This window comes from Colletotrichum destructivum, chromosome 5 (assembly GCF_034447905.1).
Source record: "Colletotrichum destructivum chromosome 5, complete sequence".
Lineage (NCBI taxonomy): Eukaryota > Fungi > Ascomycota > Sordariomycetes > Glomerellales > Glomerellaceae > Colletotrichum > Colletotrichum destructivum.
Window position 1 is genome coordinate 897,784 of NC_085900.1, and position 16,725 is coordinate 914,508.

The window sequence follows — 16,725 nt, forward strand, 5'->3', positions numbered from 1 at the left end:
ACCAGGAAGCCGTGGGCCTTAGTGGAGGAGCACATAATTACGCACCGGTAGATTGACTGGTGCCAGGTACATGCCACAAGGTTTTTGACAGTCTACGGGCGCGCGAGCCAAGGAAGGCCCGTCGGTTGTAGCCGGCACGTGCATAAGTATAAGGTGTGGAAGGCCAGGCATGGCCGTGTGGCCTGGGAGGGGGGGGATGGGATGCATTGTCGGTCAGATGGCTCCAGCGCCAAACGGGGGGGGGGGGCTCCTATCTGTGGTTGCACCGTTGTCCGTTTCGATCTCGTTGGTATTCTTGTCTGGTAGACCCGAGTGTCGGACGTTCGGTGCTGCCGCAGACAATAACGACAGCAGCAGGAGGTCAGGTCGTTCGTCGTCTTGTTCTGCGGAACTCCATCGGAGGCAAGTCTGGGCAAACGGCACCCCGTCGTTCCATCCCTCATCACCCATCCGCCCATTTGTTGAGCTGCCCTGGTTAGTGTGAAGTGTGCATGCTATGTGCGTACGCATACTGTGGGATTATTAGGGGTCCTGAGGGGGAGTCATCGGCACGTCTTGTCAGCACCCCGGTCAGCCGAGGACCATCACTCCCGCGTTGGTCATTGCTAGTGTATCGCGACCCCATGCCACGATACTCGTTCGAGTGTAGAGCGGCAGAATGCAGAGCGACGGTGGGCACGTTCTGTTTGAAGCTTGGTGCGAAAGCTGGGTCGACGGCACCCGAGAGATTGTGATTGCGCGCGAGGCCCTGGTGCCATGTCCTGTGTTTCTTGTCTTTCCTGTGCCCTGTGCTTGGGTCCTGACCGTGGCAGTGGCCGAATCCAGCTAGCTGCTAAGCAGAGGCTAGCTAATGTTCATGAGGCGAGGCATCCGTCAGGTAAAGAGAAAATGAAGTCAAGTGAGGTATCCGTAGTGCCAAACCCTTGGACTCCATCCAAAAGGCGAGGTCGATGTGCGAGGTCGAAATTAGGTCGTGGCCCAGATCCATCCATCCTCACCCAGGCATTAGACCCGGCCCCAGCTAATGAGGTCCCGGTTCAGGTGTAGCTGGCAAATGATTGATTGATTTATTCTCTTCTTTTTGATAGGATGGGATGCAAATGATAGGATGGGGTAGGAGAGGGCAGGACAGGATGGGATAACATGGGATGGGATGGATGGGATGCCCAAATTGGGGAGAGGAGGCGATCGGAACGGGTGGAATGCGCGGGGATCCGGACTGGACGGGACGGCGTGTCGTAACTCGTTATTCGTTCTTGTTACTAGTTGGCATCTTTCTTTCGGACTCGTCCTCGTTTCTGTTTTCTACTTTCTCTTCTCTTTTTCTGCGGTATACGTATCACCTACCTCTTCCTTCCCTCTTCTTTCCTGCCCCTGCCAAAGGAAACCACCACCGTTCAACACTAATAACCCATCGCTCTTGCATACTCAGCTTGTGCCTGCTGCTCCTGCCTCGCCCTGCCTCGCCCTTACCCCTTCGCTTTCCTTCCTCTCTCGACGGCTACGACTTGTCGGGTGTTGGTTCCTTCTTTCTTTGTGCCTTCCACAGCCCTCCCCCTTTATTCGTTCCTGCAACGGGAAGTCGTGCGGTTCGCCTCCAGCTGGCAGCCTCCCTAAGGCTCTCGTAAGGCACCTCCCACATATCGACAACAGTACCGCCCTCTCGCCAGACTTCCCTCGCTTCTCCCCCCCTTCGCGGCCAAACATACCCATTCTCGGGCTGAATTCGATTCGACTCCATTCCCCCACCGGCCATCATCTTCTTTACCAGGCCTGGGAGCCTTTCGTCTTTCACTTTGACCAACTTGTCGTCCGTTTTCTCCCGCCAACTCCCTCTTGAGCTTCGTTTCAATCCGACGTCACATTTAATGTTCCAAACCCATACCCCCCGCATTCTCTAAGCATCCAAACACGACTAGCAACAGCGACAACATCATCGACCCGATCCAAGCAGAACACGTTCTTTACCGATAGGAACCATCCAGTCAGTACATACACCGTCACCTCGATCAAGGCAACGCGACACACACCCTGCGCTCCGACCATTGCCATCTTCGGAGTCGAGAAGGGAGAAAAGAACCGGTCCCAACGGAACACCTCCGACACGCCAACCCATCCTAGCCACCCCTCGCCCGTACCGAGACAAAGTTGCTCACGTCGCAACCTCGTTGGATCCTTCGTCCGACTTGACCTGGCCAAAGCGACCAAGAAGTTGGGTCAACCCGCGTCCGTGTTGCAACGCACCGAGCCCGTGTCACACAGGCCAGACAGACAGATACCAGGCCCACTGATCCATTGTGCGCCACAAGCTGTCAAACGCGATACTCTGGATCCTTCTCGCCCTGTCGCTATTCCATAAGTCTGGGGTACCGATCAGCGATATACTAATAGGCCAAATTCCCCCAAACGAAACAGAGCGGTGTCGCTTGCCTGCAATCAGTATAACAATCAGTTGGCAGGGGAAAAGAAAGCAACGCAAGGAGGAAAAGACAAAAAGGAACCCCCCAAGGTGAGTCTGCACTTCCCTTTTCGGCCCACTCATACCGCTGTTGCTTGGCCATGCCGCTGGTCGCGCGTTCGTCCATTCAACGGCATCACCCACCGGCCAGCCACCCTTTGCAAATCCCCGATCCCCAGTCCTGTCCGAAATCAAGCAGCCAAACCCCTTCAACCTCGCTCGGCGCTGCGTGGACCCTAGATCCACCACTCTACCACCCGGAATTCCTAGCCATGCCACTCGCTTCCCAGCAGTCCAGCAATTTCCCCCTGAATTGGCCCCAAACCCGATATTCCATCAGTCCCCCCCCCCGGCCGACCCAAATCAACCCAAACCAAAAGCCAGTGTGTTTGTGTTTTTTTATAGCTGACACTAACCAGACCAGACAGAAAAAGCGCAACTCGTAGCTGCTTGTGCACCACAAACCAGACAGTCGCGCATTGTCGATTATTGGCGAGGTTTCTCGATATCTCCAATTCGCCCCCTTTTTTTCCTTTTCCTCCCACCGACCATCGGTACCACTACTCCACGACCCACGTTCACCCAAGTCGACAGCTCCCGACCGCCATCTCTACCGTTGATTGCTTGCGCCGCACACAACGCACAGTGGCCTGCCGAAGAACCGTCCCCTGTCGTGTTCAGCGTCCCTGCAGCGAGGCATGACGCTAGGAGCGTGCATCTAGCAACCAAAGAAGAATCCAGCTCGGCAGCAACGCTCTCTCATCGGTCCCTCATCCGCCGGTCGGCCAGGTCCCTCCCCTTTTTTTTGCGGAAGAAAAGGCCGATCCCTCGACTTTGGATACGACGCGCCTGTCCATCCTCATTATCCATAATCTCATCCCTCCTGCCACGGTAACCCGGGTACACCACTCCATCCTACTCTTGGTCACAAACCACAGCCAAAATGTCAAAGGCACAATCAACACAGCCAGGTAAGCCAAGCATTGAACACCGGTTTGATATGGATATGCGGCCGGCATGTCCTATCCTACCTTACTTGCGCCCTCTTCCCACCCACCCCTTTCCATGCCTGTCTACCACCATCTTCCCGGGTTTATCACACCCCCTTTGACTTTTCCCTTGTCCAACGGGAAGAGAGCCGACCTTCTCACGGATTGCACTGCCGCCCAAGCAAACGCAAGCACGGCGCCCGCTCCACCCAATTGTCGAACCTGTTGTGTCATGTATACCTCCCTCATGTTTCACATCCCTTCCCACCCCCTCGCCGTCATCCGCATGCACGGGGCCGTCTTTGCCTCTCTTTTCCTTATTGACGAGGTGCTGACTTTACTTCCTTGGAACAGGCCATCAACCTAGCAGGTCTGCTGGTGCTGACTTGACGCTTAATCTCTCTTCCAACAACCCCTTTCGCAACCGCGCTGCCTCCCCACTCCTCTCCGGCGCTACCTACAGCAATACCACCTCGCCCGCTTCGCCTTTTGACGACCCTCCTCCTCGACCTGTCTCTCGCAACCCGTTCCTTGATCCATCATTTTCGTCTAGTCAACCAAATCTGATCGGAGTAGGCAATATGGCACCATCGTTCGACACCAAGGCATCGCCTACCGCCGAGGAACTGTTCGTACGTGCCCTCGACGACCCCTCAATTGAGACAGCCTGTGTCGGCCGCCGCGCGTACCAACTGAAATGGCCAGAGTTTACTGACTTTTCCATCGCACAGGACGGTCTGACCATCAACGATCAGAAGCAATCGCGCCCCGATGGAGGACGACCCTCTACAAACCGCCCGCCCGGCCAGCCTGGACGCGAAAATATACCTCCTAACCGTCGCGGCCCTCCGCCACCGGGGCACCGCCCGTCAAGATCCCAGGAGGAGGCGATGAGACAGCGCCGCATGCAAGGCGGCAGCAATGGCGGACCTCCCCGACCGGCCGGAGCGCCGGCATCGCCCCAGCGCCGACCCCAGGAACGCCGTCCGCGTAGGAACTCGGACTCGTCGGTCCTCATTGACATTGAGAAGCCTCTCACCGAGGAAGAGAAGAAGGCCAAGGATGCCAGACGTCGTGAAAGAGAGCGCCGCGCCCGGGAAGGAAAGGATAAGGACCCCAAGAAGCCCAGCCGCAGGCTCGACATCATTGATCAATTGGATGCCACCAGCATCTACGGTACAGGATGTAGGTTTGCCTCCTTCGCCCCAGCCAAGCTCTCATGCTGATGAGTCCAGTGTTCCACCACGATGGCCCATTTGATGCCGCGAACCCGCATCGTAATCGCAAGGGCAGCCGGCGCGCACCGATGCATGCCTTTGCTAAGGACTCATTGAACATGTCATTGGGCGGCTCCGGTCCTCTCAACAAGCGGCCCGATCACGCCACATTCCTGGGTAACAACGATGGCGACGCATCCGCGGACTTTGCCACCGCTGCTGCAAGGAACGCGGAGCGAAAAGCCGACCCGGCCGTGTTTGACCCCAGAGCTCGCGGTTCCATCATCTACGGCGAAGAGTCGATGGGCCTCGGCGCCTCAACATTCCTCGAGGGCACCCCTGCCGCTCGTGCGGCAATTCAACGCACTCAGGCCGAGCAAGCCCAACAGGCCGCCTCAGAGGGTCTCGGAAGGAGCAAGTCAATTGCTCAACGTATCCGCGGCATCAAAAGAGAACCGCGCGAGTATGGTCCCTCGGGCCGCATCACCAACCCCGAGGGTGCCTACACATCGCGTAGATCTCCCGACGGTAACGGTCCTTCCTCGAGCATCTCATACACGGGCGAGCGAAACCCTTTCTTCTCAGAGTATGGGAAGGAGCCGGAGACCATTTCAGTCAGACGCAACGGCGCCAGATCGCCCGGCTCGCCGCCGCCCGTCCCTCGACGGGGCTCCGCTAATGGCTTGGAGCGCCGTGCTACGGCGGATGCCACTTCGCCGACCGATGACGGGCCTAGCAAGCCTTCTGGAGGCTTCCTGGCCAGAGTCAAAAGTCTGAAGGGTGGCCGAAGACGCCAGGCCTCAGATGCAATGGCACCACCCCCAGCGCCTGGAACTGCCGCCTAGTGGAGACGCAGGACTTAGGAAGCTGGACATGAGCTCATGGAGTCTAGTCGTGAGCCACCCGGAGGAGGCAGATGCCAGCAACGGATCTCCAAGAAACAGGCCTTCTTTCTTTGAAAGGCCTTTGCGACAGGGCATCCGGCTGCAGCACAGAGTAACAAGTCGCTCTGGCTTTCCCGAATAAAGTGAACCTATATACGACCAGGCTACGCTGCAAGCGTCAGGTCTACACTTCGTATAGCAATGCATTAGGCAGCCTGGCCGCTATTGCTTTCTGGATCGCCCAGGGAAAATCATAAAGAAAAGGGTTGGAAGTTTGAATTGCGTTGGGGTGGCTCTTGGAGAAGTCATCAGGACAAAGACTACTATGATGGCCAGGACAGGGCAGCCGCATGTGAGCGTCTGGTTTGTTATCACTGCCTAACAAAGTGATACCTTTCCTGTGAATAATGTTATTTCGTTTAAGGGGGAACAAGCCTCCTATTGTGCCTTTTTATTCTTGCTACCCATAGGCCGGCAGAAGCACGCCGCACCACACAGAAGGGGGAAACATAGAGCAAGCAACAACAGTCCGTCGGCAGATTGTTAGGAGACAGTTTTAGTGAGAATACAAAGTAAGACCAATGTCCTGAACCAGTTGATTGCTGAATCTCAGTGATGTACGCATTCATGGTAATTATGGAACAAGACATCAGCTTAATGACATGGTAGAAACCAGGTTTGGTGATCTGGTGAAGTCTGGATGAATGGGCAAGGAGCAAGCACAGGTGACATCCATGCAAGATAAGAGGGATGATGATGTCACTGAAGGTGCTGACTAGGCCTCCTGGATGACTGTGTGGCTTTAGGGAGAGAGACATTGGTAGGGAATGTGGATTATGTAACCCCTGGTCGCCCAACCGGAAACTGCCTCACTTTCAACAGCTTGGTCAGGTGACTTCGCGACACCCTCCTGCCCTGCTGCCTATTATTCTTGGACGCGGAGGCATACGCGCCATCGACTTGGTCACATACAAGGTGGTGGAATTTTCCTGACGACGAAGGAAATGCCACGATCGACAAATCAGGTACTGTCGGCTTTCACTCACAGACGCATGCAGACGGCACTGTCGAGCGATTTAGAGGTCAGAGAAAAGAAGTGAAGAAGGAGGGAAAGCAAAAGCAAGACCAAAAGGGAAACCAATGGCTAACGACGTCTTTCCGGCGTCGCAGGCGGGCTCGCATTTTCCGCTAGAGCCGGTATCCGCCGCAGTGCTGTGCCGTCGGGAGACGACGCGGCGGGATGCGATAAGAGAGAGGGGCGCCGTGAGGGTCGGGTGCCGGGAGTTGGACGAGGAGGTCCTCCTCACGGGCGGTTTCGAGAGGGGCAACGTGGTCGGTATCAGTTCCGAGAGCGAGCAGATGGGACTCTTGGTGAGCTTTCCTGGTCCTGGGAACCCGAAACGACGCATGTAATGGCTTGGCGCGGCTGCTGACTTGGTCGGTATCTCAAGATGTCTTTGCAGACATTGGCGAACACGCTTTGTGATCAAGGCGGCGGCGTTGGCACTGTGGGAGCAAGCACGAAGATGAGGGCGAGTGCGATGATTGTCACTACGCAGCCACCTGCTGCCATCCTCCCGGCGCTGAGGGATGCAATTAGGGCCGAGCTCGGTGTGCAAGGGATCGCCGAGGCGGAGGTGAAGGGCTTGCTGAAGAACTGCCTGGAGAGAGTGTCGGTGTCGAGGGTGTTCGACCTGGAGGGGCTATGGGAGGTCTTGGGGGATCTGGATATCCCTCCCGCGAGCTCGGGTGCGGAGGCACCGTCTGTCCCCGAGCAGCGGCAACAGCAGCAGCCGGATGAAAAGAAGCAAATAAGAGAGGCGGTTCACGTCCCAGAACCCTCGACGGAGTCTCCAATGCCATCGGCGCCGGAGGAACTGCCGGAGAGAATCGTGCTACCGGAGCTGAAACCGCCAAGGCCTACCAGGACGGAGATCGCCGACAGCGACGCAGAGGATTTCTTGTCGTCCGCATCGTCATCGAGCGAGTTGTCGCCGCCGCCTTCCTCGATCCGGTCTCCGACGCCGTACATGGAAGTGGAGTCTCCCAGACAGACGACCTCACAAGAGAACATCCTGGAAGTGATCCAAGAAGTAGAACAAGAGCGGGTTCAAGAGGAGCTTCAAGAGAAACCCCTAGAGCAGAACAAGAGCCACCCCCGAGGGGAGGAGCCGAACGAACCAGATCTACCTGACATTATCCTCATCACGCACTTCCACAGCCTCATGACGGCCCTTTTCACGCACCGCAACCGGCAATCCGCGCATGCCTCGTTGCAGCTCCTCTCCTCACACCTGCGGTACCTGGCGCGGAGCCTCCCGAGCAGCCCGTTGATCATGCTTCTCAACAGCACGAGCTCGCCAAAAGAGACGTCGAAGTCTGCGAATCTTCAGGACAGTTCTGCGCAGCCGATGCCGCCGCCACCGCCTCCGAACTACGGCGGAAATGCCGGTGGCAGTGGTAACAAGCCGCTTGATCCGACCCTCCGGTCGATATTCAACCTGCCACCACTGAACGTGGCGGGCTACTACGGCGGCAGCCAGGCGGCATCGCGACGGAATAAGCCGACGTTCGGGCTGGTGTTTTCGCAGCTTTTGGACCTGCATCTCCTGTGCACGAGGGTCCCGAGGGATAGAGAGGATTCCGAGAAGCTGTATGCTTCCGCGCCTGAACGTGGGCCAGGCGGCGGTGGCAGAGAAGATGCTACCGAGGTCCCGGGAGCCGTGAGGTATGTTTGGGTTATCGAGGTCCTTCTCGACGAGAACGGCGTCTGGGAAGGGGGCAGCTCTGCCGGTGCTGTTGGCAAGGCAAGGCGGGGGAGGGAGCAGAGGTGGGCGGCTGTCGATGTCAGAGGCGGAAGGGTGGTTGACGCATTCGAGACTGTCGTGGAGAGGGTCGCGGAGGTGAGGGTTGTTGGTGGGTTTGGAGGGCCCCGGGTCTGAACCGGGGGAACCGGGGGAACCTTTTTTCACACGACATGACACGACACGACACGGCACATTGAAACGACGAAATTTCTGACATTTACGGAACGAGAGTCATGTTCAATGATAAAGCCAGGCGAATGGAGAAGAGCATCATCAATGTCCAACGACCTTGGCGGTGTCTGAATCCAACCTTGTGCGATGAGCCGAAGGGCCACCTTGTTGTCCCGGGAGCGACGGAGGAGTTGGCTGAAGAAGTCGTCCGACCAGTCAGAAGCTCCATCGTCAATACCAAGAAACATTGTGGAACAAAGTCCCAGGGATGAGAAAAGCAAGAGCCGCGAGCTGCGATGTAAGTCGCCTCCCGGGGATGCGGACCCTGATGGCCCCCCCTCCGCCCGGCGGCGTCTTACAAGCCCCCTGGGGGGAAAGAACCTCTTTGAATCCATACCAATACAGAATCCGCCCCCATCCACATCCGGACCCTTAAGAGAATCTAAACGTGAAAGAAGAAAGGAGTGAAAAAGAGTTCTCTCAGTTACGCTCTGTCCTCCATCAGGGTTGAGGTGTCTCGTCCCCCATTCATAAATAAGCCTCTGTGAAGAAGGCAAACGAACTCTCATGGAACGTCGAGTACACGTGTATTTCCACACATCTTCGACCCTCCGCCGCACCCTCTCTTCGAAGCTGCTAAATCACGTCCGCTCTTCTACGTCTTGGAAAACCGATACTGGATCTGAGGGTACCGAGGTCATGAAGCCGAGTCGTCTTTTGCCCATCGCGGCTGTGGCTGCTTCGGCAGCCGAAGCAACCGTGCTGCCCGAGGATTCGGTTCAGCAGCAGGCGCCAATCCAGATGGACGTAAAGGGCTCGGAAGGTTTGATCTGGGAAGGGTTGCCGACGCGGGACTCTGTCAGCGGGGCCGTGCTAGGTGCTATCGGTGCCGGGACACGGCTGGGCAGATGGGCAGTGGGATACTCTGACCGCGAGGGGGCGGTGGAGATCAAAACTACGATCGATGCTCCACAGCACGCCGGTAATGTCCCGAGGCCGGATCAAACGGGAGAAACGGACGAGCCGACAAACATGAGCGTCATCGATATCATCCGGCAGAGCGACCGAGCGACATACTTTTCCAAGCTTTTGGAGTCGTACGACAAGCTCCGGAGGATGCTCGAGGACGAGAGCCGGGAGTTCACCGTCTTTGTGCCCACCGACGAGGCATTCCAGGCGCTCGAGGGGTTCGAGAGGAGTGGGGGCGCGCTGCTGGGGGAGATGCTCGAGTACCACGCCGTCGAGGGCCGGCATACCGCCGACGAGCTCGGCAGGGTGGGAACCCTTGCGACGGTCTTCGAAGAGGGCGAGCTCGGCGGCCGGCGGCAGAGGTTGAGGATTGGGGTCGGGTTGCTGGGGCTCGAGGTGAACTTTTACGGCCGGGTTGTTGGTCAATCTGTGAGTCAGACGGGTTTTCTTTTTCCATTTGCTGTTTCTTTTCTTCTTCTTCTTTTTTCACGTTTTCTTTTCATCATAGAGATGTACCGACGAAGATTACGCTGACATGGTTCTCACGCACAGAAAGAAGGGAGTGACGGGATGGTGCACTACCTCGACGGAGTCCTCGTACCGCTGCCACGGTGCGCCACGCTCGCCGAGGCGTTGCCGAGGCGGCTGGGAACGTTTTCGCGGGCGCTGGGGAGGACCGGGTTGGGCATGGAGGGTGAGTCGCGGCGCGGCGGCGGCGTGACGCTTTTTGCGCCGTCGGATGAGGCGTGGGAGGAGACACTGAGCGGCGAGGGCCGGCGGTTCCTGTTTTCCGGGGAGGGGGCGGCGTGGCTGCGGGCCCTGATGAGGTATCACGTCGTCGAGGGGGCGGTGTACATGGGCGGGGGTGTCAGGGGAGAGGATGGAAGGGGCAGCAGGGAGGTCCGGAATCTGCTGGGGGACAAAGTCTCGGTGGAGGTTGATGGGCCGGAGGGGGCGGGTGTGGTGCGGGTGGACGGGGTGTCGGTCTCAGTGAGGGACGTGCCGGCGCGGGACGGGGTTCTGCACGTCCTGGACGGCGTGCTTCTCCCGCCGGTGCCGGGGGCAGAGACCGGGGTGGTGAGCGGGGGCCGCGGTCGGGTCAGCGTCGAGGGGCTCAAGGCGCGGCTGGGCCGGTTCGTGGAAGAGGCGGACGGAGTCGAGAGCGAGGAGCTGTAGGACGGGCGCGTGTTGGAGCATTTCGAGGCGGTGATGAAGACATAATGTAGGTTTTCTATTAAGATATGAATGAATGAACGGCCGAGAGCCGGGTGCTTTTGTTGAATGTGGAAACCCGAGACCCAGGGTCGAATACTGGGCTGTCCAGCTTAGTTGAGATGTGACCGAACGTGTGCATACGGGCGGGATCCCACGTGTGCTATAAATATCGCATGGGTCAATGCCTGATGGCGTCAACAACTTATACGGGATGGCAAGCACAGTCTCTCTATTCGTCGTCCGTTGCATCGGGCCTGAAGCGGAGAGTATACAAAAAGGAGCAAGGCATTGTGTGTGCTGTGGTTCCCGCCAGAATCAAACCGTGGACTTTCACATCACCACACGTCCCCCCAAAGAGAGGGAAAGAGCATGACCAGTACGACGTTATCACCAAGCTGAGCTACGGGACCGATGAAGTTTGTCATCTGCTGCGGTGCGGGAGGGTCGAGGACGAATTCGGCGTATGGGTTCTCGTAGCCCTACCCAACTGGGCCCTCCCTCCACCCCTAGCTCACGATTCGATACTATGGGCAGGTCCACAAGGGATCTGTCAACCGTGATGAAGGTTGACCTTGGCGAGGAGGAGGAGGAAGAGGAGGAGGACGACGAAGCAAGCATTGACTTAGCAGACCGCTAGAGGCGTCGTCTGACGTTTGACGGCCCCCTCGGGCGGTGAGCATCTCTCTCTTTCCTTTTTCTTCCCGTGGCTAGGCAATGCGCCCAACGCAAACCGGCTTGCTCCCCCCGTCCTCCCCCACCTCGAACTCAGACAGCAGCAGGGGGAACGAGAGGACAGAGAGGGAAAACGCCACTGCAGATAAGGCGAGAGGCTAGATGGTGCTGCAGATCGTTTGCTCGGAGCGACGAGCCAGGCAGGTTTCACATTCAGGGCGAAGAGAGATACATACGTGCCAAACGGACACCGAATCGGGAGGACGAAGAAGCGGAAGCGGAAGCGGAAGGGAGAGCTCTGGCGGAGGGGGAGGGGGAGAGGAGGGGAGCTCCAGGCCGGCGGCGGCACAGGTGTGGGGCCGGATTGTCCCCTGCAGCCCAGCCACTCAGAATGCCACTCCCCCCTGTCGCTTGGTGGCAGCGTGACGTGGGGCCATACTTGTTCCTGGTGTTCTTGAGGTTAAAGAAAGAATGACACTTCTTGCTTCCCACCATCGGTCGGCATGACAGACACCAAACACAAACCCAAAGAACACGTTTGAGAGGGTCATGAGGCGGCAGTGGTGACGGCTGAGGTGATGTGAAAAATGTCGTTGACCCGTTGGGCCTTTTGAGGTTTGAGGAGGGAGGGGGAGATGGCTGCAAGGACAGCTGGTACTGCAAGATACGTAATCCCTGCTCCCCCGGGGCCTCTCGATAAGTCGGCCGGGTACGAGGATACAAAGACGGGATGAACGGCTGCCTTCTTCAGTACCTATGGAAATGTAGTTAGTTCCTTGAAGTTCTTGGAAAGACTGAAAACACTCTTTCCTCTTCTTTCTCTTTTTCTTTTTTTTGTTTCTAAATGAAACAAACATAGGAGAATCCTGGTGAGTCCCCCTGCCTCTCGTTCCTGCATACGGTGATTACGGGGCCTGTCGTCGGCCGGGGGGTGGGTCTCTCGTCTCGGCGGGGATTCTCGGTGGCTGGGGGGAGTTGCAGCGCCGTCTCCCTCCCAACCTCCGACTTCCATCGCACACAACACACACACACCAACGCCGACTCGCATCGCCAGTCCCCCGGTCACCAATCACCAGTCACAAGTCACCAGTTGCAAACCCCAGATGAGGATGCATCGGCCTTCTCCTTCCCAACCACTTGCAATTTGCATCGGGCGGCAAACAGCAAAACCCTCACCACCGCCCGCCCGCCCAACCACGATGCATAGCCCTCCGTCCATCCATCATCCCTCCTCCTTCTCATTCCCCCTTCTGCCTTATGCATCCAGTTCATTGCAGATATCTCCCATCGTCTCTCTAATTGGCCCACCACCGATTTTCCGAGTGGAGGCTCACGCGCCGCATCTGGTAGATTCTCGCTCCCAAACAACGAACATCCCGTCAAAGGCCGAGGGAACGAGGGAGTCATGTATCCCGACACCGCCCACCCCGACGACGCCTTCGTGCAACAACAGCAACAACGTGAGTCTTCATCCTGCATCGCAGCCTGATTTCCCTTTTCTCCATCTCTTCTTCATCCATCCATCCATCCATCCATCCACTCATGCACAACCATTTCTCCTCCTCTTACACACTCCATCCTTCTCATCACCACCACCACTACCACCACTACCACCACCACTGCAACCGTCCTCATCACCTCCAGCCCCTTTCAAATTCACACACGCTCTTCTCTCAACTCTGATTCGCAGTACTGACGGTCTCAACTCAGGCGGCCAATACCCTCCTCAGTTCTGGTCCGCAAGGACGCCATCACAGCAGTCGTCCACCCCAAACACGCTCCGTCCTCACCACGCAACAACGCAACGTTATGCGGATCGCCTAGACGAACAAGACTCCAGCCCCCAGGAATCTCTCTCCCCGCCGCCCGACTTCGTCCCTGTCGCACCCTCGCCACCCTCGCAACAGCAGCAGCAGCAGCAACAGCCGCAACATCAACGCGACACCTACCACCACTCGGAGCAGAACCTCCCTGCTCCCGTCGTCATCGGCAGCATGTTCCACTCCCAGGACCCCTACGTCTCCCAACCCGCCGTCCGCTTCAACGAGGCCCAGCTCGCCATGGACGAGGTCACGAACCGCGTCCGCGGCAAGGGCTTCCGCGACGAGCTCACCATCGCCGCCAACGGCTCCGTCACCCCGGGCGTCGACGACACCCCTTACCTCCGCTACGCCCTCGAGGCCCTGACCCGAGAGCACGGCCACAACTTCTCCCCGCCCTCCAGTGTGCCCTCTCCGGCCGAGAACACCGGCTACTACCGCGCCGCCGGCTACCTCCCGGACAACCTCCAGAGCCCCCAGATCAGCGGCGACCCCGAAGTCGGCTTCACCCCCATGGTCCCCGTTCCGAGCCACGCCCGGGACTCGCTCCGTCCCGAGTCTCACGCCGGCGAGCGCCCTTCCATGTCCCTGGGCACCCGCATCATCTCCATGTCGCCGCCGCACTCCGCCGACTCCAGGTATCACCACCTTCACCAGAACCAGGACAAGGCCCACGCCGCCGCCGCCGCCGCTGAATCCGCGCCCAAGTGGCTGCCCATCAGCGAAAAGGAGAGCGTCTTCCCCGGCATGACGAAGCTCGACACCATCGACGAGGATCGCGTCAGATTCCCCCGCCTGACATACGTGCCCGCCATCCTCAGGCTGCCCTCCATGATGGCCCTCGCTGCGCTGTGTGTCGCCATGATCGCCTGCCTCGTCGTCTCCGTCGTCTACTCACCCATCCGGCCTGGCCTGCTGACCTACGGCGAGACCATCTACAGCGCAAAGTACTTCCTCTTCCGCCTGCTGCCGCAGATCCTCGCCGCCGCCATCTTCGTCTACGCGCAGTGCGTCGCCGCCACCACGCTGCGCATCCTGCCCTTCGTCGCCCTGACAGAGGACGAGCCCCTGCGCCGGCGGAACGCCCTCTTCCAGGACCTTTACCCCAGGACCTTCCTCCTCCCCCACCTTGCCGGGCCGGCCCACGTCAAGGCGGCCCTGGCCGTCTTGTGGGCGGGCGCCTTCACGATCCCCCTCGCTAGCGCCACCTTCACCGTCATCCTGAACGGCGATGTCTGGTACTGGACCGCGGTGCGCGGCGTCGCCTGGACGCTGGCGGCCCTCTACATCCTCATCGCCGCCGCCGTCGTCATCCTGGCGCTATTCTGGCGCGGCCGCATCACGGGGCTCATCTGGGACCCGCGCTCCATCGCCGACTTCTCCGTCATGATCAGCCGGAGCAACACGCGCGAGTCGTACCGAGGCTCCGAGGTCGCTGAGGACCGCAACGCCCTGCGCCGTATTCTGCGGAACCGCATCGTCGACCGGCTCGGCTACTGGATGACGGACGACCACGGCTACGGCAACAACCAGGATCTGACGCCTTGGTACGGTCTCGGCACCGAGCACTCGCAGGGCTACACGCCCTCAGACCACTACGACGTGAAGCACGAGTCGGACCGGCTTTCCGTCACCTCCCACCTCATCGACGCCGCCGACGCCGCCGCCGCGGGCCACGACGACTACATCCGCACTCTCTACCTCCCCTGGTGCTTGCGCACAGGCCAGGTTCTCTTCTTCGTAGTCGCCGCCGTCGTCCTCCTCACCGCCCTCCTCGTCGTCTCCTTCCTCCACCGCACCCGCCTCGTCGCCGGCTTCCGCCCGGGCGTCACCGCGGGGCCCTCGGACACCGCCTTCTCCGCCGCCAACTTCCTCTACAGCTTCGTCCCCAGCCTCGTCGGCCTGCTCCTATACCTCGCCTTCCAGTCCCTCGAGCAGCACATCCGCATCCTCCAGCCCTGGGCCGACCTCGGCGCCAAAGACGGCGCGCCCGCCGCCCGCTCCGTTCTCGCCGACTACGCCGCCTGCCTCCCGCTGCAATCCACCCTCCACGCGCTCCGCAATCGCCACTGGCGCGTCGCCGCCCTCTCCTTCCTGTCCTTCCTCCTCGCCTTCCTCCCGGCCCTAGCCGGCGGTCTCTTCATGGCTCTCACCGCCGCACCTCCCGCCGACGTTCGCATGTTCCCCAACGTGCCCGTCTACGCCGTCATCCTCGCCCTCCTCGCCCTCTATCTCGCCGCCCTCGTCTCCCTGCTCTTCGGCCGCAACCGGTACCGCCTGCCCCACGCCGTCGCCTGCCCCGCTGAGATCCTCTCGTTCCTCGCCAACGAGGACAACGCCAGCGACCCTGCGTTCCAGGCGGCGCCGCGCTCCGCCGAGAAGCTGCGCGTCTACCTCGGCGCCGGTCCCGGGGTGACGCGGGCGTCGACGGCGGCGCAGAGCACGTGGATGTTCGGGTACTGGCCCGGCCGCGACGAGAGGCGGCTCGGCGTGAGGCGACAGAAGCGCTTCACGGAGCGCAAGCCGTTCCACGAACGCGCGCCCTCGCGCCCTTCCATGATTTGATACCCAATCTGTTTTCTTCTTGCAGAAGGATTAGAAGTAGGGGGCATCGACATGACCACACGAGATGATGCCGCCGCGTGTTCATCATCTCGTGAACAGCCAATTTGGATAAAAGAAAAAAGAGTTCGATGTTCAGAGTATTTAGCTTGTGACATTTTTGGCGTCTTGGGTTGATTTTTCTTGTGTCGCTTTTCATTGTTAGCATGGGTTTTTTTTCCCCCAGCATTGGCACGGCGTTTCACACGGGGGCAGCATTTGCGAGACTTGTTATGGGGAAAAGAGACTGAGCGAAGAGAGATGGACTCTGTTCACACGATACGACATGATATGATACGGTACGATACGATACGAAGGTCACGGGGAGATGAAGAAGATATGATTGAATTGTCACGCATCGTTGGACTTAATGTGTTACTCAATGTTTATATTACCAGCCGCAACCGGTTCTCCCGTCCACGGCCGGGATAAATAGACACAAATCGCCTTCCCTCCTCTTTAGAGGGTTGGCATCAAGCTCTCCGTCCACATTCTGGACTCTCCTTCTCGCACTCCCTCTGTGTGTGTCTCTCAGCCTCTCTCTCTCTCCTTTTCTCTTTCCTCCTGCCCCCTTCAAGTAAATGACTAGATCGGTTACCCAAAAAAACGAAAAATAAACAAAATCCTACCAAAGGGGGGGAAATCTCGGCTTCATGGATCTCTCTGGAATTCGGAGTTAGACACATAAACAAGACTAACCATTGCCGAAACCCACCCTCCCCCCACCCCCTTTTTCTGTTTGGTCTTTTCCCGGAGTAAACAAAATCTCCTTTATTTCTCTTGCAAACCCTGGCTTCGGACCGAGCTCCTCCTCCCCGCCCCCTCCCTCTACATGTCGACCGATGTCGTCTCTCTGGCAACTCGGGCCTAAGGTACCGCCCCCCTTCCTTCGCATGTGGTTACACGACGGAAGCCCCCTCCC

General features: G+C 58.7%; 5 protein-coding genes across 5 annotated transcripts; 4 read left to right on the forward strand and 1 right to left on the reverse strand.

Annotated features, from left to right (window-relative positions):
* The first annotated feature begins 1,317 nt into the window (after window positions 1-1,317).
* CDEST_07873 (uncharacterized protein) lies at window positions 1,318-6,236 on the forward strand. The gene is made up of 5 exons (XM_062924032.1): window positions 1,318-2,509; window positions 2,883-3,429; window positions 3,802-4,079; window positions 4,179-4,632; window positions 4,683-6,236. Exons 2-5 carry the CDS (start codon window positions 3,402-3,404, stop codon window positions 5,507-5,509), a joined length of 1,587 nt encoding a protein of 528 aa, XP_062780083.1. The 5' UTR covers window positions 1,318-2,509; window positions 2,883-3,401; the 3' UTR covers window positions 5,510-6,236.
* A 452-nt stretch (window positions 6,237-6,688) lies between these two features.
* On the forward strand, window positions 6,689-8,490 carry CDEST_07874 (Putative P-loop containing nucleoside triphosphate hydrolase; the record flags this gene model as incomplete). The annotated part of the gene is made up of 2 exons (XM_062924033.1): window positions 6,689-6,919; window positions 7,000-8,490. The coding sequence occupies 2 exons, from the start codon at window positions 6,689-6,691 to the stop codon at window positions 8,488-8,490; spliced, it is 1,722 nt and encodes a 573-aa protein (XP_062780084.1).
* A 4-nt stretch (window positions 8,491-8,494) lies between these two features.
* On the reverse strand, window positions 8,495-9,106 carry CDEST_07875 (uncharacterized protein). The gene has a single exon (XM_062924034.1). It carries the CDS (start codon window positions 9,093-9,095, stop codon window positions 8,517-8,519), a length of 579 nt encoding a protein of 192 aa, XP_062780085.1. The 5' UTR covers window positions 9,096-9,106; the 3' UTR covers window positions 8,495-8,516.
* A 1-nt stretch (window position 9,107) lies between these two features.
* CDEST_07876 (Putative FAS1 domain-containing protein) lies at window positions 9,108-10,671 on the forward strand (the record flags this gene model as incomplete). The annotated part of the gene is made up of 2 exons (XM_062924035.1): window positions 9,108-9,924; window positions 10,048-10,671. Exons 1-2 carry the CDS (start codon window positions 9,226-9,228, stop codon window positions 10,669-10,671), a joined length of 1,323 nt encoding a protein of 440 aa, XP_062780086.1. The 5' UTR covers window positions 9,108-9,225.
* A 1,924-nt stretch (window positions 10,672-12,595) lies between these two features.
* On the forward strand, window positions 12,596-16,251 carry CDEST_07877 (uncharacterized protein). Its single transcript, XM_062924036.1, has 2 exons — window positions 12,596-12,842; window positions 13,093-16,251. Exons 1-2 carry the CDS (start codon window positions 12,788-12,790, stop codon window positions 15,765-15,767), a joined length of 2,730 nt encoding a protein of 909 aa, XP_062780087.1. The 5' UTR covers window positions 12,596-12,787; the 3' UTR covers window positions 15,768-16,251.
* Window positions 16,252-16,725: the final 474 nt, after the last annotated feature.

Coding starts and splice junctions, on each gene's coding strand:
- CDEST_07873 (XM_062924032.1), top strand. CDS start 3,402: ATGTCAAAGGCACAATCAACACAGCCAG. Junction 3,430..3,801: donor GGCACAATCAACACAGCCAG/GTAAGCCAAGCA, acceptor TCCTTGGAACAG/GCCATCAACCTAGCAGGTCT. Junction 4,080..4,178: donor CTACCGCCGAGGAACTGTTC/GTACGTGCCCTC, acceptor TCCATCGCACAG/GACGGTCTGACCATCAACGA.
- CDEST_07877 (XM_062924036.1), top strand. CDS start 12,788: ATGTATCCCGACACCGCCCACCCCGACGACGCCTTCGTGCAACAACAG. Junction 12,843..13,092: donor CGTGCAACAACAGCAACAAC/GTGAGTCTTCAT, acceptor GTCTCAACTCAG/GCGGCCAATACCCTCCTCAG.
- CDEST_07875 (XM_062924034.1), bottom strand. CDS start 9,095: ATGAGAGTTCGTTTGCCTTCTTCACAGAGGCTTATTTATGAATGGGGG.